The sequence below is a fragment of the Lissotriton vulgaris genome, unplaced genomic scaffold (genome assembly GCF_964263255.1).
Source record: "Lissotriton vulgaris unplaced genomic scaffold, aLisVul1.2 SCAFFOLD_1591, whole genome shotgun sequence".
Classification (NCBI taxonomy): domain Eukaryota; kingdom Metazoa; phylum Chordata; class Amphibia; order Caudata; family Salamandridae; genus Lissotriton; species Lissotriton vulgaris.
Window position 1 is genome coordinate 504192 of NW_028242271.1, and position 22767 is coordinate 526958.

Consider the following 22767-nt stretch of genomic DNA (forward strand, 5'->3'; position numbering starts at 1 on the left):
ATCCTATTCCCAAAGGCAGCCCTGCATCTGACGCCCCACTGCCTTGTGTGCCCAGCCCAGCGGTGCTTAACCATCCCTCTACATCCCAACTTACCCCTCGAAGTGGTGGTCACTCTTGGAACATCCTCGTCCCCGAGCCTGCAGTGTTTCTTTGTCCCGGAGAATCTCCATTGAAACAGGGCCCCCGACCTCAAAACAGCACCCTGCACCCGGCCGCCCTACTTCCCCTGAGGGTGCCCCTTTTGTGCTAACCTGGTCCCGAACATGCCCTGAGCTTAACCCTAGGAGCCTTTACTCCCACATCCCAGTGGCCTGTTTGCCAGCCACCACCAACTGTCGTCTTCCTCTGATCCTCCATAGGATACATTGGGCCTCAACACATTGCACTCGGCCACCCTAGTGCCGCTGTGGGTGCAACAGTGCATCACTGACCCTGGGAGACCACCGAGTCTAATCCCAGAACCCCAACATATAAGACTGATTGCTTACCTCTAAACAGATACTCATTTGTTCGAGGCTTACACTATGCATTAGTTCGCCACCTGGTGTTGGGCTCGGATGATTGCAGGTTGTTGTCTTCTTCGAGAAGTCTTTGTAGTCACGATATAGGTGACCCCTCCCTTGGACAATACTGCGCATGGGCATCGGCTCCATCCTTAGATTGTTTTTTTCTGCCACTGGGTCAGATGAAAGTTTCTCCGCTCCGGCTAGAAAAACTTTTCCAGCAACTTCGAAGCGCAAAACTTCAAGAAACTATCTTCGACATCGAAGACAAGGCTTTTCGACGCCATTACTTCCATTCCGATCTTCGAAGTGGGCCTTTAGGCCTATCGACGCCGTGCGGCCTACACCACATGGAAAGAACTCCGTTCAAGAAATGCCAGGCTAAATTCCTGCATAGCAATCATCAAGAGGTTTGCAACTTCTGTCTATCACCGGATCACAACGAGTCGACCTGCACAGCTTGTGCGTCCTTCCGATCGAAGAAAACCATCCGGGATCGGAGGGCCCGTCGACACCAGATGAGATCAGCCCCAGCACAGGCGAATATCTTCGATGACTAGGTTCCGCTCGTTCCAGAAGAAGATTCACAGGATCTCCAGATCATATCAGAGGCAGAGGGCTCGGACGACTCTATTCCATCATGTCAACCCGTGAGTACCTCTGCCCCTGCACCCCATACACTGCCCAAGCCAAAGGCGAAGGTCAGCACTCCGCCCAAGGGGACAAGTCGGGACCAAGCGCTCCCTCTTAAAGCCCAGACTTCGAGCTCGGCTCAGAGGAAGACACCTACGCCTTCAGGTGCTTCGGCACCGAGCAAACCACACATGCAGATTCCACCGCCTCCAACGGCACCGAGGCCGAAAGACTCTACGGCACTGCATACTAAAGTAGTACCGAAAGAAGCTCCGGCTCTGAAGCCGTCGACTTCCAAAGATAAAGACGGAAAGTCAGCTTCCACTCCGAAGACTACCGCTCTGGTGACGACACCCGCAAGGCCGGGTTCTGAAGTCCTCGGACACTCCTGTCAAGCCGAAATCAACACCTTCGGCACCAAGAACTTTGCCACAGGACACAAACACCTCCCAAGGCAAAACGACAAAAACAACCTCTGTTGGAACCAAAAAAATCGACGCCGAAGAAGGTTGTAGAGGAAGAAGAGGAAGAATTGTTCAGACCAGATCCTAAACAAGAGGATCTAAATAAACCCAAAGACTGGACATGTGGGTGCTATTACTCATAAGAAGAGACCAGCAGAAACACCACCTACACCTGTGGTTCCTGCCAAAAAGAACTGTGCAACTTCCCCTATGCACCCTCCCTCCTCTCCTATCCCTCCTTACATTTCATCTCCAATCTCTCCTGTAGCCTCTCCTGCATCCTTACATTCACCACAAACTGATGAGGAGTATGACTTAGGTGGTGGGGAGGATCCAAATGCAGACCCAAATACAGATCCTTTAGATGATGTCTGTGAAGTTGGCTGATATGATGCCCACTAGTTCTAGTGATCACCTTGTATCAGTCCAAACAACCCTTATGGTGATTGCTTGCAAGTCAACCTTATAGACCAGCTATCCTAATGGTAGCATGGACAAAGCAGTCTTAGGCTAAACTCTTTTGGCATGTGAAGCCAGCTGTTTCACCACATATAACCCCTTGAATACCAGATGAAAGGACACCACACAGGTTGTTATGAAAATAAACAATATATTTATTAATAATAAAACACCTCTGAACTCTTTGAGATCAGAGGGCTAAGCACATGACAAGACTCTTAAGAAAAATACGTTAAGTTGCACAAATTACAACGGTGCCCCAGCTGTGTTACCAGCCAGTTGTGTCTGTTTAGATGGCCAGCCAGGGGTGGCACAATACATGCTGCAGCCCCTGGTAGGCCCTTGGTACACCTATGCCTTGGGTACCAAAGGTACACTGTACAGGGGCTGATAAGGTGACCCAGTATCCTATTAGATATGTACCTAAGGTACATGGAGTCCATTTTAACAGAGAGCAGGAAGCCTGGGGTCCTGAATAGCAGGATCCCAGGCCAACTATGTCGAAAATCAGCAGAACACTAGGCAAAAAGTTGAGGGCAACCATAGTCCTATATCCACCTACCTACAATGTCTAAACTTTTCCACCACATAATGTGCCTGATATCCCGGATCCACAGATATACCCATCAAAGCCCTCTCCTCCAGAGGACAGCATTGGCTTTAATCGCCTCTTACACAGAGCTGCTATCTACCACAATGTTACAATGCACTCTGACATTGAGCAGGATTTTCTGTTAGATACTTTTGAGCCATCACACAGATCCCCTCACATTCTTCCCATGATCAAAGGAGTCATTAAGCACACCCCAGAAATATTCAAAGATCCTGTACGTGCTAGGGTACTTAATCCAAGGATAGAAAAGCAATATACCCCTGCACCCTCTGACCCAACCTATATTAAGGGACATCCTCCTCTAGACTCCTTGGTGGTGTCCAATGCAAGAAAGAGCGAATTCAGACTTCTGGTGAAACGCCCCCACCTGACAAGGAATCCAAAGTTATTGATGAGTTAGGTAAAAGGATTGCTGTACAAGCTACAAATATGTTGCATTGCGAATACACAAGCTCTTCTCTCACTCTGACAGGGCTCATTACGACCAATTAGAGACTCCATCACAACGGACAGGTGTGTGAGACCGATTATCCAACATGGCTACTGCCTAGAACTTACAGCAACCCCCCAAAACATACCACCCAGGCAGCGTCCTATGTCTATAGATCTCCTGGCTCTGCTTCAACAAGAAGTCCTAGCACTTCTAGAAAAAGATGCTATTCAATTAGTCCCATTAGAGGGGACGGTGGTTTACTCGCTGTTTTTTTCTAATTCCAAAAAAGACGGGACACAGACAAATTCTCGACCTCAGGCCCCTCAACCATTACATACAATCAGAACATTTTCATATGATCACTCTGCAACAAGTGCTCCCACTATTGCAACAAGGCGATTTCCTTTCAACGCTAGACCTAAAGGACGCCTATTTTCACATCCCAATACATCCTGCTCACAGGAAGTACCTACGGTTTGTGATACAAGGACAGCACTATCAGTTCAAAGTCCTTCCATTTGGTGTCACAACAGCTCCACAGGTGTTCACGAAGTGCTTAGTAGTAGTAGCAGCACATCTCAGAAGACAACAGATGCATGTCTTCCCTTATCTAAACGATTGGCTCATGAAAGCCAAGTCATTCCATCAATGTGTACAACACACTCCGCTGACAATTCAACTGTTGCACGACTTGGGGTTTACGATACACTTCACAAAGTCACACCTAGAGCCTTCGCACGTGCATCAGTATCTAGGAGCTACCATAAACACATCTACAGCTCTAGCGTATCCCAGTCCAGCCAGGATACAGAGATTCAAGCCTTAGTCTCAACTTTTCAACACCAACAGTCTCTCCAAGCAAGAGTTTTCATGAGATTAATAGGCATGATGGCATCTTGCATCTTCATAGTGCCACATGCAAGACTGCAAATGCGTCCTTTACAAGAGTGTCCAGCACAACAGTGGAATCAGGCTCCAGGTCAGCTCAGACCTGGTGTTGGTAGACAGCCGTACGCATCGCTCTCTGCAATGGTGGAACACCAAAAACTTGACAAGAGGACGGCCGTTCCTCGAGCCTGTTCCACAAAGTGCTCACACCAGACTCCTCCCTCACAGGATGGGGAGCCCATCTTATACCACTCTACTCAAGGTCGATGGAACAACCAACAAAAGCTGTTGCAGATCAACTATCTAGAGTTGCTAGCGATATTCTTAGCACTCAAAACTTTCCAACTTCAAGTACAAAACAAAACTGTCTTAATCCAGACGGACAATGACAGCAATGTACTATATACAAAAACAGGGTGGGACACACTCTGCAACTGTCCCAGCTCTCACAGAACATTTGGAGATGGGCCATTCCTCAAAACATATATCTGTTAGCAGAATACCTTCCAGGAGTTCACAATCAGATAGCGGATCTGTTAAGTCGGCAGCCACAACTGATTCACGAATGGAAACTACATCCACAGGTTCTTCAACCATTCTTCCAACAGTGGGGGCACCCACACATAGACCTGTTTGCCACCAACAAAAATGCAAAATGCCCAACCTTCGCCGCCAGGTTCCCACACCCAAGGTCGGAGGACAATGCAATATGGATGACCTGGTCAGGCAGATTTGCGTACGCTTTTCCGCCTCTCCCCCTCATTCCACTTATGGTGCGCAAGCTCAAACAGTCTCTCAAGCTCATTCTAGTAGCTCCCACATGGGCACGCCAGCCGTGGCTCATCACACTACTAGATCTCTCTCTGGTTCCACATCAAAAGTTACAGCTCACACCCTCGATGTTAACACAGAACTATGGAGAAATCAGGCACCCAGACCCGAACCAATTGAATTTGGCGATCTGGCTCCTGAAGTCTTAGAGTTTGGTTATCTTAACCTACCACCAGACTGCATGAATATCATTAAAGAGTCTAGGAAACCCACTACTAGAGCGTGTTATGCCGTCAAATGGAAAAGATTTGCAATATATTGCAAACCTAATCACATTGATCCACTGGATGCTTCCATCCAAAATATAATTTGTTACCTTTTACATCTACAAAGGTATAATTTGGCATACTCTTCCATACGTCTACATCTTGCAGCAATTGCAGCCTATTTACAAAACAGACAACACTTGTCTCTTTTTAGGGTTCCTGCAATCAAAGCATTATGGAAGGATTAAAAAGAATAATCCCTCCCAGGCTGCCACCTTCTCCAGTATGGAACCTAAATCTGGTCCTTACAAGACTGATGGGACCCCCCTTTTGAGCCTCTGCATAAATGTGAACTGCAATTTCTCACATGGAAAACTGCTTTCCTTGTTGGCATCACTTCTCTCAGAAGAGTAAATGAAATACAGTTGTTCCTTATACAAGAACTATTCTTTCAAATTCATACTAATAAAGTGGTTCTGTAGTAGGGGATCTCTGTTATAGTCATAATCTAGTGAATAGTCCCGCCCATGTGCATGGGCCCCGGAGCAATCAAAAAAAATCTCTTAGAAAGTGTCGAAAAAATGCTGAACTGCACAGACACTTAAGAGAGAATTTAAGACCGATAATGCAGCCTATAACCAGGCTACACTGTCCAGCACTTTAACTAGAAAGTCCACCAAAAATCCACAAACAGCAACGTCTGTCCAGATTTCCCTTGCCTCAGCAGCAAAAACCCTCTGGAATGAAAGAGGAAGACATGGACAGACAAGCCCCATAGGCTGCCAATATGTGGCTCAAAACAGGATACTGTGCCTTTAAGAGAACTTTCCAGAACTTCACAGTATCCCAGAACGCACTGCAGGTCCCTTTTACTTTCAGTTCTTTTTTCCGGCTCCTGCAAGCAGGACCCTGGAGCATTGAGCTCTCCCTTTTCAAGGGTTTTTTGGTGATTTTTCACTGGTTTTTCAAAGTTAAGTGCTTTCTAAGTACTTTGTTGCCTTTCTCCTTGGTTTTTGCACTCTGTTTTATGTCAAATATGCATTATTCGACAAATGCACGGAGTGCTCCAGGAAGGAGGCCAAATTAGATCCCCATGAGGTGTGTATCCTCTGCCTTCCACCTTACCATGTCTCAGAGGAGTGTGTGATCTGTCAAGGCTTCTCTGGCAGGACCCTGAAGGACAGAAAGAAGATCAGGCTTCAGGGCCTTGAAGAAAGAAGGCTGAAGGCACAAGGTGGGTCTGGAGGGGCTTCATCTGTCCAGGCTGAGGCCTCTGGGGGGCTCTCCAGGGGCAGGTAGACCAGCAAGTGTCCCCATTCTCCGTCTGGGTCGATAGCACCGACTACAGCGCCGAGAGGGATGACTACGGTCTGTTCCCCGTCGTCTGGGACGAAACTACATCGACGCTCGGCGTCGAAGGACCTTACAAGGCCACCATCGAAGTCTCCTGTGACTATTTCATCGTCGTCGTCGTAGAGTGATTGACGTCGAAAGGCCCAGCGTCAGCGCTCGTCGTCGAGGGACACCGCTGTTCGCTGGTGGCGAAAAGGAGACGATCGTCGTCGTGGAGATCCTCGTAGTCTGAGTAGATCGCCGCCGAGGCGCAGAAGGTCGCCGCCGAGGCGCAGAAGGTCGCCGCCGAGGCGCAGAAGGTCGCCGCCGAGGCGCAGAAGGTCGCCGCCGAGGCGCAGAAGGTCGCCGCCGAGGCGCAGAAGGTCGCCGCCGAGGCGCAGAAGGTCGCCGTCAAGGGACCGACGCTCGCCGTCTGGTCGCCGTTCGACGCCGAAGAAAAGTGGAAGGAGGCCTGATGCCATGGGAGGTTCGCCAACGTCCCAGGCTGGTAAAGAAGGCTGTTCACCGGGCTCTGTGTATTCCGAGGTGTATACCCAGTCACAGAAGGTTACGCAACCGCCTCCATTGCCGAGGGGTCACCCTCCGAGGAACCATACTCCTCCTCCTCCTTTACCACCACCTCAGCCTGGACCTCGGTTGCCAGGAAAGCCGCCTCCGGTTCCTCCGAGGTCGGTCTCACTGCCTAGACTTCCGACCCCTCCCAAGGGGACACCTAAGCCGAAGGCCCCGGCCAAGCCTAAGTCACCTGCTCTGGTGGAACCGGCGGATCGACCAAGGCCGAGGAAGTCGCGATCACGCTCCGGACGGAGAGGAAGTTCGAGTAGTCGACGTAGATTCTCCACCAGATCAAGGCGTCGCCATAGGAGACGGGGATCTAGGTCCCGCACGGACTCCTCCAGGACCCGCTCCTACTCACCAACTTTGTCTGGCTCCCCAGGGACCAGAGTGTCTCCGGTGGACGACATAAGCACATTCCAGGAGGTTCTCCTGAGGGGGCTGCAAAATTGGGTATCACAGTGACGGCTCCAACACCCACGACGTCAGTGATATTCGAAACGCTTCACAAGAAGCATTTGTCTCGCCCTCTTCTACCACTATTACCTGGATTGGTAGAACCTGCAGAGGAGCTGTTCCTCACACCAGTGGTAGTGAAGGCCGCTCCCTCCCGGCTTCTGAAGAAGTACAGGGCCCCGGATTCGGACCTGGCCTTTCTGAGGATAGATGCGGTCCCTGATTTGGTGATGGTGACTGTGAGAAGGTGGCCTGATATGCAGTGCTCACTATTCTAGTGAACACTATGTATCAGTCCAGCAACCCTTATTGATGATTGGTTGTAAGTCAACCTTATAGACCAGCTATCCTAGTAGCGTGGATACGAGCAGTCTAAGGCTAAAGACTCGAGAGGGCGTGTTAAGCCAGCTGTTATACCACATATACCCCTTGAACACCAAGTGAAAGGACACCACACAAGTGTTATGAAAATAAACAGTTATTTATTAAGAATCACAACAGCCCTGTACTCTTTATGAGGACAGGGTACTAAGCACAAACCAAAACTCTTACAAAAATACTTAAGTGAGCACAGTATATACAAATGCCCGAGGGGCACGGAAAACCATATACTTGAAAAGTGGAATGCGAAATTACTAGCAGGTAAGTACAGTACTAATAGGCTTTGGAATCGCTAGGACTTGACTATAGAATCGTTAGATTACTTCTAGGAGACCCAGGGGACTCAGGTGCAGTGTGTGCACTCTCACGCGAGATGCGGGACAAAGTCTATGGTAGCTAGAAATTGCAAAGTTAGTGTTCTCGGGCGAACCCGACCTGGTAGGGAGAAAACGAAAGTGGATTCTGACCCTTGGATACTGAGGCTATGCTGGGGCACCGAAATGCCGAAGTTACCTAGCCCAGGGGCTGCAGCTGCATAGGACTCAAAGGACGTCGGGAATCCTCGTTGACGGACCAGGAGCCTGGAAGAAAGAAGTTGCCGGCAGGCGACCAGTGAAGAAAGTTCGATGGATCCAAGCCTGGATCGAAGGAAGATGACACCTGAAAGCAGAGGGGACCAAGTTCGTGACTACTAGCCAGTAGTCAGTGAGCACCAGGAGGGCACCGGATGGTAGCCACCTCGACTAGGCGAGTGGGTGACGCTGTGCTCGGAGATCTCACGGACCAGGAGGCGTTGTCGGCGACCAGGATGGAGGAGCGAGCTGTCCCACGAAGATAGAAGCTGTCGGCGTCGCTGGACCCAGGATTGGGCAACAAAGCCTTGGCAAATTCAAGCCCACGCGGTGGACCTAAAATGGCGTCTGGAGTGGACCAGGAGGGTCCGGGGTGCCTCTCTTGAAGAAGGAAGCAAGGGCCAGTCTGGAGCAACCAGACCAGCAGCAGTGATGTCGTCGGGCGTCGTTCAGAAGGCCACAAGCCAGCCGGCTAGTAGCCAAACAATGCGGTGCACAGCAAACAGCAGAAGGGCCCCACGCAGATCGTGGAGATGCAGGGAGGCTGATCTTGGGTGCTGGTGCTGCGCAGGGTTGGGGCTTCTCGGACCCCAAAGCACTCACCAGTGGAAGACTCGGTGGGCTTGTTACAAAGAAGTCGTGCAGTCTTGGCGATCGTCGGTCCCTCGGTCTCGTCGCACTCACGGTTCTCAGTTTTGCTGTAGAGGTGAGTAGAGGTCAGAGGTGCCAGGGAAGCCGGGTCTCGTCGAGCTGGGTCGTCGGATTCGTGAAGGACTTGCAGCAGACCGCAGTGTTCTTAGGATGGTGCCCGCTTGATGCAGGGTGACTACTCCTTAGCCACAAGGGAGAATCTTGAGGAAGAAATCTTGAAGTCCTTTCGCAGAAAGTCGTGTCTTGATTCCAAAGATGATCTAATTTGAACAGGGGGCCCGCTCCCATCTTTATACTAAAAAAGGGGGCTGAGCCGGTGACTAGGTCCTGCCTATGGGTGGGATTAGGTGGGGGGTAGTTACGCCCCTCTGCCATGCCGGACTTTCCCCAGGCCAGGGGCTGGTGTGCCCCTGGAACTGGTTCTGACCGGCCTATGCATAGTGAGCACCGGGGTGCCACTCAGCAGTCACCTTCCTGAAAAGCCCTGCCTACCCAGGATACACAAAACCATGTCTGGGACGGTGCTAGCACCGCCCCGGACAGGAAACCCTTTGTCCAGGCCTCCCTCGCTGGAAGGACTCCCAGCAGCAGGAGGTCAGACTCGTGTCTGTTATGTTATGTTATGTTATAACCCATTTATAAAGCGCACTTTGACCAAGGTTTCATGGCGCTGTTTTGAGCAGATGTGAGTTAACTGTTCTGACATGACTTCAGAAGGGACGATTACTCATGTGCCTGTATGAACAGCCATGTCTTAAGCTGCTTTCTGAACCGAAGTAGGTCAGGGCAAGAGCGGATCTCCCATGGGAGTGAGTTCCATAGTTGTGGAGCCAAATGTCCAAATCGAGACCCACCGTGTCGTTTGCGTTTAAATTTTGTGCTCACCAACAAATTTTGATGTTTGGAACGGAGGTCACGGGTTGGGACATACCTCAGTATCAGATTGTTGATAAAAATTGGGCTATAACAATTTAAAGATTTAAATGTGAGACAGGCAGTTTTGAATGTGGCCCGCTGAAGCAGTGGGAGCCAATGGAGTTTTTTTATCAGAGCTCTAGCCGATTGCCACTTGGGCTGTTGATAGATCAATCTGGCAGCCTGGTTCTGTACAAGCTGGAGCCTCTTGATCTGATAGGAGGGGAGGCCTAGGTAGATTGAGTTCGCATAGTCTAGATGAGATAAGACTAGGCCAATCACAACTTGTATCAGTGCTGCCTGGGAGAGTAAGTGGTGTATCTTTTGGATCTTCCGCAGTTGAAAAAAACATTTAGAGACAACTGAGCCCACTGTGGTGGCAGCATCCATTTTGTGGAGCTGAGGCTTCTGTTAACTTTAACCGGGGTTCACAGTTACATACATGTCGTGTCCCTCTAGAAGGGTGGAATGCTAACCCAGTCGCCAGAATTGGCGAGGGGTTAGTATTCCAATTCGTATGACACCTTACTCGACATGTTTTGATAAAGCAATACCAAAGTTAGCATTTAACCGCGAGGATTATAATGCACTTAAGAGTATATGGTATGCGTTATCATGGAACAGCTATTAGGACTTGATTCCGCAAGCTGCAGACAGGCTCAGCTCATGCCAGAGCACCATCTCACACGATTCCAAGCACTCTGCCTTCAGGATTGTCAAGGCCTGCCATAGGAGTGACTGATAGGAATCTGTGTGTCCATTTTAGGGTTAGGTATAGGTATACTACACCTACAGCAAAGGGTGATTACACGACTTTGCCCCAGCTGTCATGCAGCCAGTTGTGTCAATTTTAGGAGGCCAGCCAGGGGTGGCATAATACATGCTTCAGTCCCTGGCAGCCCTGGGTACACCCATGCCCTGAGTTACAGGGTCTGATAGGGTGGCCCAGTACCAATTGGAAATGCACCTAGGGTACATGGAATCCATTTTAAAGAGAGAGCAGTAGGCCTGGGGTCCTGATTGGCAGGATCCCAGGTCGACTATGTCAAAAACCAGCTAAAACACAGGGGAAAAAGTTGGGGGCAACCATAGTCAGGATGTACCTTCCTTCAGTGACGGCGGCCAGGAAGTTACTCTACCTCCCTGTCCTCCACCGTGGTCCCAGATAAAGAAAGTCAGTGGATTGACTCGGCTGGAAGGAAGGTTTGTGGGACTGCGTCCATGGCCATGAAGGCGTCCAGCGCTGCGGCGCTGCTATGACCGGGCTCTGTGGGACTCCCTGCAAGAGTTCGTGGAACTCCTGCCAAGAGGGAGGACTTCCAAGAGATCCTCAATGAAGGGATCCTGGTGTTAAACCAGGTCATCAGCGCAGCGGCGGATGTCTCCCTGTTGGCTGCTCATGGTTACTGTCATGGGATCAATCTGCGGCGCCATGCTTGGCTCAGGCTCATGTCACTCAAGCTTGAGGCCCAGCAGCGGGTGGCCAATCTGCCCATTTCCGGGGGAGACCTTGTTTGGAAAACACGCAGATGACGAGATGGCCCGCATAAAGGCGGAGGCGGAGACCCTTACGGCTGTGGGCTTAGAGAAGCCAAAAGAAAAGAAGTCCTACCGCCCGTTCCAGAGTCTGTTTGGTGCACAGGGAAGAGGACGAGGGCAGTCTTCGGGACAGCAACAGCAGCAGTTCCGGAGACCCTTCCAGAAGCGCCAGAAGGGTAGAGGGGCACAGCAGTCCTCTACAGCGAACAAGGCCGGCCGGGTCGAGACCCTGAGCTGTTACTTCCCCTTCATCCGTTACCCGCTCCGGTGGGGGGGAAGCGTTCAATTTTTTCAGGCCGAGTAGAGAAAAATTACTCAGGACAAGTGGGTGCTGAATATTGTCAGCTCACAGTATCAACTGCGCGAGCTCCAGGCAGAGGCCGATATCCTGTTAAGGGAAAGGGCGATAGAAGACGTTCCTCTGTTTCAAAGAGGAAGAGGTCTGTACTCCCGGTTCTTCCTGCTTCGCAAGAACAAGAACGAGTTCAGTCCCATTCTGGACTTGCGGCAGGCAAACAAGTGGATTCACAGAGAAAAGTTTCGCATGCGGTCGTTTCATCAGAATTATCCTCAGTTGCAACAGGGTGACTGGCTGTGTGCAATAGACCTACAGGATGCGTACTTCCATGTGCCCATTACATGCAAACACAGGAAGTTTCTGCGATTTCAAGTCGGCACCAATCATTATCAGTACACATTACTTCTTCGGGCTGAAATCTGCGCCCAGAACATTCTCTAAGTGTATGGCAGTGGTAGCGGCACACCTAAGGAAGAACAAGGTGTTTGTCTACACGTACCTGGACGATTGGTTGATCAAGACTCCTCCTTCTCGGAAGCTCAAGCACACTTCCAGAAGACGTGCGTTCTCTTGAACAAGCTGGGGTTGCACATCAACATGTCCAAGTCTGTCCGGACCCCTGTCCAGTGCATTCAGTACTTGGGAGCCACCATCAATACACTGTCAGCAAGCGTGTCTTCTTTGGAGGAGCGACTGCAATCGATCTTTCGGAAGGCTCAGGCTCAAGCTCTTATGACCGCTCCATCTACAACGGTGAGGACGGTGTCTTCTCTACTGGGGTCGTTGGCCTCTTGTATCTTCCTCACTCCTCATGCACGGCTGCACATGAGATCTCTGCAGGAGTGCTTGGAGGACCAGTGGCACCAGAGGAAAGTATCTTGGAACGACAAGATACGACTGTCTCTGCATGCTCTTCAGTCTCTGAAGTGGTGGTGTTCAGCGGAGAATCTCCTCAGAGGGGTTCCCTTCCACAAGGACATTCCCATTCAGACTATCGTGACTGATGCTTCTCTCCACGGCTGGGGAGCGCATTCGGGAGACTTACAGATTAAAGGAACGTGGTCCCCGATGGAGGCCATGTACCATATCAACTTCCTGGAACTCGGAGCTGTTCACTTGGCACTGAAGGCCTTTCATCCGTCCTTCCAGACCAACTCTTTCCTTGTACAGACAGACAATACGACCACAATGTATTACCTCAACAAGCAGGGGGGCTCGTTCACACATCCTGTCACAGGAGGCGCAGACTATCTGGCACTGGCTTCTGGCCAGAGGATTGACAATAACAGCTACCCATCTACCAGGTGTGCAGAATGATCAGGCAGACGCACTGAGCAGATTGATTTAGGAAAACCACGAATGGGTCATAAACGACGACTTACTAGCAGAAGTCTTCGAAAGGTGGGGGACTCCAGACGTAGATCTGTTCGCCACCGCCTAAAACAGCAAATGCCGAGTCTTTGCCTCCAGGTACTACCAGCAAGGAACGCAGGGGAATGCGCTATGGATCAACTGGTCGAACAGCTTTCTGTACGCTTTTCCACCCATTCCCCTGATTCCAGCGGTGCTCATCAAGCTGTCCCAGGGCACGGATGATCCTGATTGCCCAGGAATGGCCCAGGCAGTGGTGGTTCACGGACCTTCTACACCGGTTTCTCCTTCCGCACATACAGCTTCCGTGCAGGCCGGACCTTCTCACGAAGTTCAGGGGGGCAGATGTTGCACCCCAACCTCTCGTCCTTGAGTTTGGCGGCATGGCTCCTGATATAGTGCCATATGGCTATTTGAATCTGCCCGAAGATTGCATGGACATACTGAAGGAGTCTAAGCGACCTTCCACTCGGACGTCCTCTGCTTATAAGTGGAAGAGATTTTGTATCTGGTGTGAGTCCAAGAACTATGACCCGACGACATGCAAGGAAGAGGCCATCCTTCCTTACCTTCTACATTTAGCGCGGTCTGGCCTTAATGTTCATTCCATTAAGGTTCATCTCGCTGCATTGACTGGCTACAGGAAATGCCCTTCACAGACTTCTTCTTCCAGATCCTGTGATCAAAGATTTCTTGGAAGGCTTAAAGAAAGTATTCCCTCCTGTCCGGCTTCCTTCGCCTTCATGGGAATTGAATGTGGTGCTGTCCAGATTGATGAAGGAGCCTTTTGAACCTTGTAGGAAGGTACCTCCTGACTATGGTTGCCCCAACTTTTTGCCCTGTGTTTTAGCTGGTTTTGGACATAGTCGACCTGGGTCCCTGCCAATCAGGACCCCAGGCCTACTGCTCTCTCTTTAAAATGGATTCCATGTACCCTAGGTGCATTTCCAATTGGTACTGGGCCACCCTATCAGACCCTGTAACTCAGGGCATGGGTGTACCCAGGGCTGCCAGGGACTGAAGCATGTATTATGCCACCCCTGGCTGGCCTCCTAAATTTGACACAACTGGCTGCATGACAGCTGGGGCAAAGTCGTGTAATCACTCTTTGCTGTAGGTGTAGTATACCTATACCTAACCCTAAAATGGACACACAGATTCCTATCAGTCACTCCTATGGCAGGCCTTGACAATCCTGAAGGCAGAGTGCTTGGAATCGTGTGAGATGGTGCTCTGGCATGAGCTGAGCCTGTCTGCAGCTTGCGGAACCAAGTCCTAATAGCTGTTCCATGATATCGCATACCATATACTCTTAAGTGCATTATAATCCTCGCGGTTAAATGCTAACTTTGGTATTGCTTTATCAAAACATGTCGAGTAAGGTGTCATACGAATTGGAATACTAACCCCTCGCCAATTCTGGCGACGGGGTTAGCATTCCACCCTTCTAGAGGGACACGACATGTATGTAACTGTGAACCCCGGTTAAAGTTAACTGAAGCCTCAGCTCCACAAAATGGATGCTGCCACCACAGACACGAGTCTGACCTCCTGCTGCTGGGAGTCCTTCCAGCGAGGGAGGCTTGGACAAAGGGTTTCCTGTCGGGGGCGGTGCTAGCACCGTCCCAGACATGGTTTTGTGTATCCTGGGTAGGCAGGGCTTTTCAGGAAGGTGACTGCTGAGTGGCACCCCGGTGCTCACTACGCATAGGCCAGTCTGAACCAGTTCCAGGGGCACACCAGCCCCTGGCCTGGGGAAGTCCGGCATGGCAGAGGGATGTAACCACCCCCCTCCTAGTCCCACCCATAGGCAGGACCTAGTCACCGGGTCAGCCCCCTTTTTTAGTATAAAGATGGGAGCGGGCCCCCTGTTCAAATTAGATCATCTTTGGAATCAAGACACGACTTTCTGCGAAAGGACTTCAAGATTTCTTCCTCAAGATTCTCCCTTGTGGCTAAGGAGTAGTCACCCTGCATCAAGCGGGCACCATCCTAAGAACACTGCGGTCTGCTGCAAGTCCTTCTTCACGAATCCGACGACCCAGCTCGACGAGAACCGGCTTCCCTGGCACCTCTGACCTCTACTCACCTCTACAGCAAAGCTGAGAACCGTGAGTGCGACGAGACCTCGAGGGACCGACGATCGCCAAGATTGCACGACTTCTGCATAACAAGCCCACCGAGTCTTCCACTGGTGAGTGCTTTGGGGTCCGAGAAGCCCCAACCCTGCGCAGCTCCAGCACCCAAGATCAGCCTCCCTGCATCTCCACGATCTGCGTGGGGCCCTTCTGCTGTTTGCTGTGCACCGCGTTGTTTGGCTACTAGCCGGCTGGCTTGTGGCCTTCTGAACGACGACATCACTGCTGCTGGTCTGGTTGCTCCAGACTGGCCCTTGCTTCCTTCTTTAAGAGAGGCACCCCGGACCCTCCTGGTCCACTCCAGACGCCATTTTAGGTCCACCGCGTGGGCTTGAATTTGCCAAGGCTTTGTTGCCCAATCCTGGGACCAGCGACGCCGACAGCTTCTATCTTCGTGGGACAGCTCGATCCTCCTTCCTGGTCGCCGACAACGCCTCCTGGTCCGTGAGATCTTCGAGCACAGCGTCACCCACTCGCCTTGTCGAGGTGGCTACCATCCGGTGCCCTCCTGGTGCCCACTGACTACTGGCTAGTAGTCACGAACTTGGTCCCCTCTGCTTTCAGGTGTCATCTTCCATCGATCCAGGCTTGGATCCACCGAACTTTCTTCACTGGTCGCCTGCCAGCAACTTCTTTCTTCCAGGCTCCTGGTCCGTTAACGAGGATTCCCGACGTCCTTTGAGTCCTATGCAGCTGCAGCCCCTGGGCTAGGTAACTTCGGCATTTCGGTGCGCCAGCATAGCCTCAGTATCCAAGGGTCAGAATCCACTTTCGTTTTCTTCCTACCAGGTCGGGTTCGCCCGAGAACACTAACTTTGCAATTTCTAGCTACCATAGACTTTGTCCCGCATCTCGCGTGAGAGTGCACACACTGCACCCGAGTCCCCTGGGTCTCCTAGAAGTAATCTAACGATTCTATAGTCAAGTCCTAGCGATTCCAAAGCCTATTAGTACTGTACTTACCTGCTAGTAATTTCGCATTCCACTTTTCAAGTATATGGTTTTCCGTGCCCCTCGGGCATTTGTATATACTGTGCTAACTTAAGTATTTTTGTAAGAGTTTTGGTTTGTGCTTAGTACCCTGTCCTCATAAAGAGTACAGGGCTGTTGTGATTCTTAATAAATAACTGTTTATTTTCATAACACTTGTGTGGTGTCCTTTCACTTGGTGTTCAAGGGGTATATGTGGTATAACAGCTGGCTTAACACTCCCTCTCGAGTCTTTAGCCTTAGACTGCTCGTATCCACGCTACTAGGATAGCTGGTCTATAAGGTTGACTTACAACCAATCATCAATAAGGGTTGCTGGACTGATACATAGTGTTCACTAGAATAGTGAGCACTGCATATCAGGCCACCTTCTCACAAACCTATTCATAAGGCTTCGTTGCAGCACCTGTCCTGGGAGGCGGCATTCCCCGTGGCCATTACATCGGCCCGCAGGGTGAATGAAATTCAGGCGTTGTTGCCAAGAACCTTATACTGTATTTCATGCTGCTAAGGTTGTTATGCGTACTCACCCTAAATTTCTTTCCAAGGTCATTTCTGATTTTCATGTCAACCAGACTATAACTTTGCCTACGTTTTTTCAGAATCCATCTCCAGCGGAAAGGTCTTTACATTCCCTGGATGTTAGGAGGGTGTTAAAATTTTATCTGGATAAGACCAAAGATTTTCGTAGGTCCGACCAATTGTTCATCAATTATGGATCAGTCAGGACGGGTCTTGCTACTCTAAGCAGTCCATCTCTAGGTGGATTGTGTACTACATACAGCTGTGTTACCAGAAAGCTAATAAGACCTTAGGGGGTAAACCTAAGGCTCATTCCACCAGGGGCAAAGCTGCCACGACGGCTTTGCTCCGTAATGTTCCAATTGCAGAAATCTGCAAGGCCGCCACTTGAAAGTCGGTCCATACCTTTGCTAAGCATTACTGTCTGGACACTGTGCCAGGGCAGACGCTCCGGTTGGGCAGGCTTCGCTGCGATATCTGTTCGCACAATAGTGGTGTTATTTCTAATTTCTCCACTGCCGCTTTGGTGTGGGGATGGGCTTGCCATTCTATTCACTAGATTGACTATACACAGAGATCCCCTACCACAGGAGTAGTTTCTGTCCTGTAACTCCAGTTCTGTAGTAGGGGTATCTCTGTTATAGTCATAAGCGCCCGCCCTCCTCCCCGGTGGAGAGAGATATTCATGTAAGGAATGCTACAGGTCTGGCGTGTTACGCCTGCAAAAAAAACTGAAAGTTTAAGGGACCTGCAGTGCATTCTGGGATACTGTGAAGTTCTGGAAAGTTCTCTTAAAGGCACAGTATCCCGTTTTGAGCCAAATAATGGCAGCTCATGGGGCTTGTCTGTCCATGTCTTCCTCTCTATCATTCCAGAGGGTTTTTGCTGCTGAGGCAAGGGAAATCCTGACAGACTTTGCTGTTTGTGGGTTTTTGGTGGAATTTCTAGTTGAAGTACTGGACAGTGTAGCCTGGTTATAGGCTGCATTATCTGTCTTTAATTCTCTCTTAAGTGTCTGTGCAGTTCTGCATTTTTTCAACACTTAAAGCTATTATTTTTGATTGCTCCGGGGTCCACGCACATGGGTGGGACTATTCACTAGATTATGACTATAACAGAGATACCCCTACTACCGAACTGGAGTTTCAGGACAAACTACTCCTTCTCAGGTCTAATCTAAAAAAATGTCCAAAGGTTATCACACCTTTTCATTTAAATCAATCTGTAGAGTTACCTGTCTTTTTCCTAAACAGATTATGTAGCAGAAAGGGCCTTACAGACGTTTAGACGTTAAAAGAGCTCCGCTATACTACATAGAACCAAATCTTTTAGAAAGACAAAACAATTATCTTTCTCTCCTTCACACAAAGGCAACCCTATCTCTAAAGGTGGGATTGCCAGGTGGATTGTTAAGTGCATACAGATATGCTATCCAAAATCTAAACGCACGCTAACAGTTCCTCCTGGAACACACTCCACTCGCAAGCTAGGAGCCTCTATGGCTTTCTTAGGAAATATACCATTAGAGTACATATGCAAGGCAGCAACATGGTCTACATCACACACACCTTCACTAAACACTATTGTGTTGATGTGCAAGCTGCAGTAGGCCAGGCTGTCCTTAGAACATTATTTCAGACTACTGCAATGGATACAGGCAACCACCGCTAGGGGAGACACTGCTGCACAATGGATGCATAGTGTACGATCTGCATCTCATATGCCTCGAACGGAAAATGCTACTTACCAGTATGCATCTGTTCGTGGCATGTAGAGCTGCAGAGTTGTACACGCCCTCCCGCCTCCCCGGACCTGTATCCATTCTAGTTCTCATCGCACTTAGATGCACACACATGGAAATCCTTTTTTTCCTACTGTATCTAACTCCATCATTTCCCATCATGGCGAAAAACAATCTAAGGATGGAGCCGATGCCCATGCGCAGTATTGTCCAAGGGAGGAGTCACCTATATCGTGACTACAAAGACTTCTCCAAGAAGACCACAACCTGCAATCATCCGAGCCCAACACCAGGTGGCGATCTAATGCATAGTGTACGACTCTGCAGCTCTACATGCCAAGAACCGATGCATACTGGTAAGTAGCTTTTTCCTTCCTTCTATGATAACATTGATTATTCCTTAAAAATCAGGCGAATAACCAAAACACATTTTTTCAACTGTTTTCAGGAAATGTCCCAGGGCTGGATCTAGTCCTGAGTTATTTATTTATTTATTTTTAAAGTTTTATATAGCGCGAACAAGATCTTTGCAGATATCAGAGCGCTTTACAGAAACAGTAGGTAGGATAGACAAGACTCTTAAATCAATATGAGATTCCGTAGACAGTGAGTTGCAAAAATAGGGTATCAATCATACAAGAGTATACAGAGTAATAACAATCAAGAAACTATAATATGGAAGCCGTACAATGTCTACGCGGATAAGATTATAGCACCCCAGAGGGTGAGTAAACACAATGTTGAAGGCAGAGCATTAGTCAGTAGTGGGTGTGTTGCAGGTTATTGAGGCCGATAATGTGGGAGCCAAATGCTGTCATTGTTCCAGTATCAATAGTGTTTAGGTGTATTTAGCCATAAGGATGGCCTTCACCTCTTTCTTGAAGAGTATAGTGGACGGGTTAAGCCTGGTTTCTGGCGGGAGTGCATTCCAGATCCTAGGTGCCATTCCAGAGAAGGAGCGTTTGTATGTTTTTTCCTTCCGGAATCTCCGTGGTTTCAGGAGGAGAGTGTTTGTGCTTCTGTTGGATCTTGAGCCTCCTGATATGGTCAGCTTATGAGAGAGGTAGTTGGGTGCCTTGTGGTGTATGGCCGAGTGTGTCATACAGGCAATTTTCAACTGAATTCTGGCTTCAATAGGCAGCCAGTTCAGGGCTTTTAAGTCAGGGGATATATGCGAGTGTTTTCTTGAGCCAGTGATGAGTCTCGCGTCCGCGTTCAGGGAGGCTCTTAGGGGGGCCGTTGTTGTCAGGGGGAGCCCGCTGAGAGCCACAATTCCGTAGTCTATGCGAGGAATGACTAAGGCTTGTACCACAGTTTGGAAGTCCTTGGGTGGTAGGAAGGGTTTGAGTTTTCTCAACGTGTTGATTTGGAAGTTGGCTCCTTTAGTTGCTATGCTAATATGCTGCTGCATGTCGAGTTAGCAAAAGTAATCTGAAAACTAATTGACTGCATTTTACTTAAGTCTATTCAATTGAATGTACTTTACCTGCAATGTGTTGCAAACTGCTTACTAAAAACTGTAACCAATACTAGTACAAGTTACACTGCAATTTTGAACTGTGTTCATACAACTAATTTACTACTGAAATATTTTAATGCTCCCATGTACCAGGCTTGCTTGGTTCTAGAAATAAAACAGTATATTTTTTTTATACAAACAATTGGCCTAGATTTCAGTTCTGGAGTGTGTGGATTCATTGGCTGTGTGCGTAGATCAAATGCTTTACACGGTTCTCTGATACTGCCTTACTGCTTGACAAACCTACCACTTTAGAGAGTAAGGTTCTTATCGAACTTTAACCTCTGCCAAACCTCTATAGACCCTTGGACACACACTGTATCTGACTTAGGTGCAGTATATATATAGCCAGTTTCTTACATTGATGCTGTGCCTTGCTACTTCAATACCTCCATGAACCTTTTTCGCATTCTCAAGTAGATTAGATGTCCCTGTAGGCCCTTAAGTGTAACCCTCCTACCACCCCCTCACACACACAGACTCTTACCTTTAGAGCACCCCTCTGCACAATGACATTTTTGGGGAGACAGAACTTACACCAGGGGGTTGCCTATGTGCATTATTCACTGTGTCGTGAGGGTTCTTAAGAACATCTGTTTTTATTGCAGAGTTCTGCAGTACTTCTGATTATTTTTTATGACTGAAATGTCAATTTATTTTCTCGGGGGGGGGGGGAGGTGTGGGTGGGACATGCTGTTGGGTCTGGATACAGTGGAACAATTGCTTAATGCAATATTTTAGTGGTTGTACATTCAAAGGTTATTGGGCTGGTATGCTGTCAACAAACATGGTTCCTTGTCCCTCCAAAGATTAAAGATTTGACCCAGGTTTCATCCCTCAGAACACCTATTTTTGGCTGTGAATGCACAGCTTAAAAACCCAGATGTTTCTCAAGTATCTTTCCAATGCATCAACTATGGTTTACTTTGATGATGGATCTCTTTGGAGGACTTTGAAGTTTGTTGGACCAGAAAACAGCTTTAAGTCTCTCTAGTATGTTTACATATGGCTATACTAGCTGTTTTTCTCTTACCGCTCCATGCTCTACTACCTAGATGCTGTTGAGATGACAGATTTGCAATTTAGTAGATATGCAGTTAAAATCCTTTTAGTGTAGACTATTCAGAGCTCTTTCTTTAGTTTGCCTCTTTTAAGAGACTGCGGTAGGAGTGGTTCACATAAAAAATCTAGTGAAATGAGTATCTTGTTAGGAAAGTTTCCTTAGATAATCATTGTGATTGAAAAGTGTATTCCTGCAGATTCCTTTAGTTTTGTTGAGTATTATTTGTTCTAAAATGTTCATTTTCTTTTTATGGCTGTGACATTCTCGATCCTTGTGTTCAACTGATCGTACATGTAATGTCTTGTATTTGTCCAGTCATGAAACTTGCTGTGGTGTATGCTGGTTGTACATCTGGTTTTGTGCAGCATCACCCGATAGCTGCCACCAAGTTCTGTTTGCAAAACAATTTGTGTGGTTCCTTGGAAGCATACTCTTATTTAATAAGTTGTGATCTACACATCTATAAAACAGTGTTACAGATGGTAATTTTATTTGTTTTGTTTTATATTGGTATGTTGTGTACATTTTGGGAACAATTTGAGTTTCAGAAATTAAACAGTAACTTTATTTTTCAGGAACGTATATTTGCTGACATAATTGAAGCTGAAGAATCTAAGGTGACTTTCTTCATTTACTTTCCTGTTTTCATTGACTATCTGATACAACTGCGGCTAATGTTTACGTTTAAAAAAAATCTTTTGGATTTTAATGTTTGACCTGCTTCAAATGGCAGTTTCAAACTAACATTGATTACTTAAAACAATCTGTGGTCAGCATGTATACATTTTCCATCATTGTATGCGTTAGGAAATTATCTGGCTGGAACCCTGAACATCTCTATAAATATGTAAATTCTTTTTAACTCATTAATAATAAAAACATTATTCCAATAGAATGCAACACTGTCTTCTATTTTTGAATTATAGCATATGAAGCTGTAGGAAAGTGGATTATCTGGTGTGATTGTGAAATCTCTCCATATCATGTTCTCACAGCCTGTATCGTTTTCAGCAAATCCTTAGATCGTCCTGGGTAGCTACTGCACAGAGCAGTCTGTGTTAATGAAATGCACAAGTGTAAAACATTTAAACGTACCATAACGGTTGATAAATAATAAACTGAACACTAAAAACCCAACATCGATTCATAAAAATAGGTTGTATTTTTGTTGTGAAGAAAATCTGATAGACATCTAGCCGCAGATTCCTTAACTTGGAATATCCCCAGGCGTGAGACTGGATCTGGAATTTTTTTGCAGCAGCACCTCTGCATGCCGGGTGACGGCGCCACACTACTTCGCCCTGATGTCGTCCTTGTAAGTGGCGTCAGCGAGGTCATATAAGTCCCTCCCGGGGAGCTGACGTTGGTTTCCTTCTTTTCTGCATGCCATGCGGATCCGGAGTGAGCTCCTCTGGCCTGTTTTCAGGCCTCATTTTCGACGCTTTGCGTTGGGAACAGTGCGATGCCTTCGGGCTTTAAATCTTGTAATTCTTGTTCACGGCAGATGTCCGTGACAGACCTGCCAACATCTGAAACCGAAGTCTCTGCGGGAGCACCGTATGAAGCTTCTCTCGGCACGGCTGTCCTGGTTGGAGATGTCTCGCCCCTTGCCTCGTTGTCTGCTGCAGGTCCCTCTACTGTCTGGTTCTGCCGTCGATTGTCCTTTGGGGTC

The 22767-nt window shown here is 48.4% G+C and overlaps 1 protein-coding gene across 1 annotated transcript in view; it reads left to right on the top strand.

The window, feature by feature from the left end:
* The window catches only part of LOC147669012 (zinc finger protein 638-like), a 472920-nt gene extending 450687 nt beyond the window's left edge, over positions 1 to 22233 (top strand). Inside the window, exon 15 of the mRNA XM_086948283.1 lies at positions 21671 to 22233. Coding sequence (XP_086804409.1) covers positions 21671 to 21811 — 141 coding nt within the window. The 3' untranslated portion in view covers positions 21812 to 22233. The remainder of the gene's footprint in view (positions 1 to 21670) is intronic.
* The last annotated feature ends 534 nt before the right edge of the window (positions 22234 to 22767 follow it).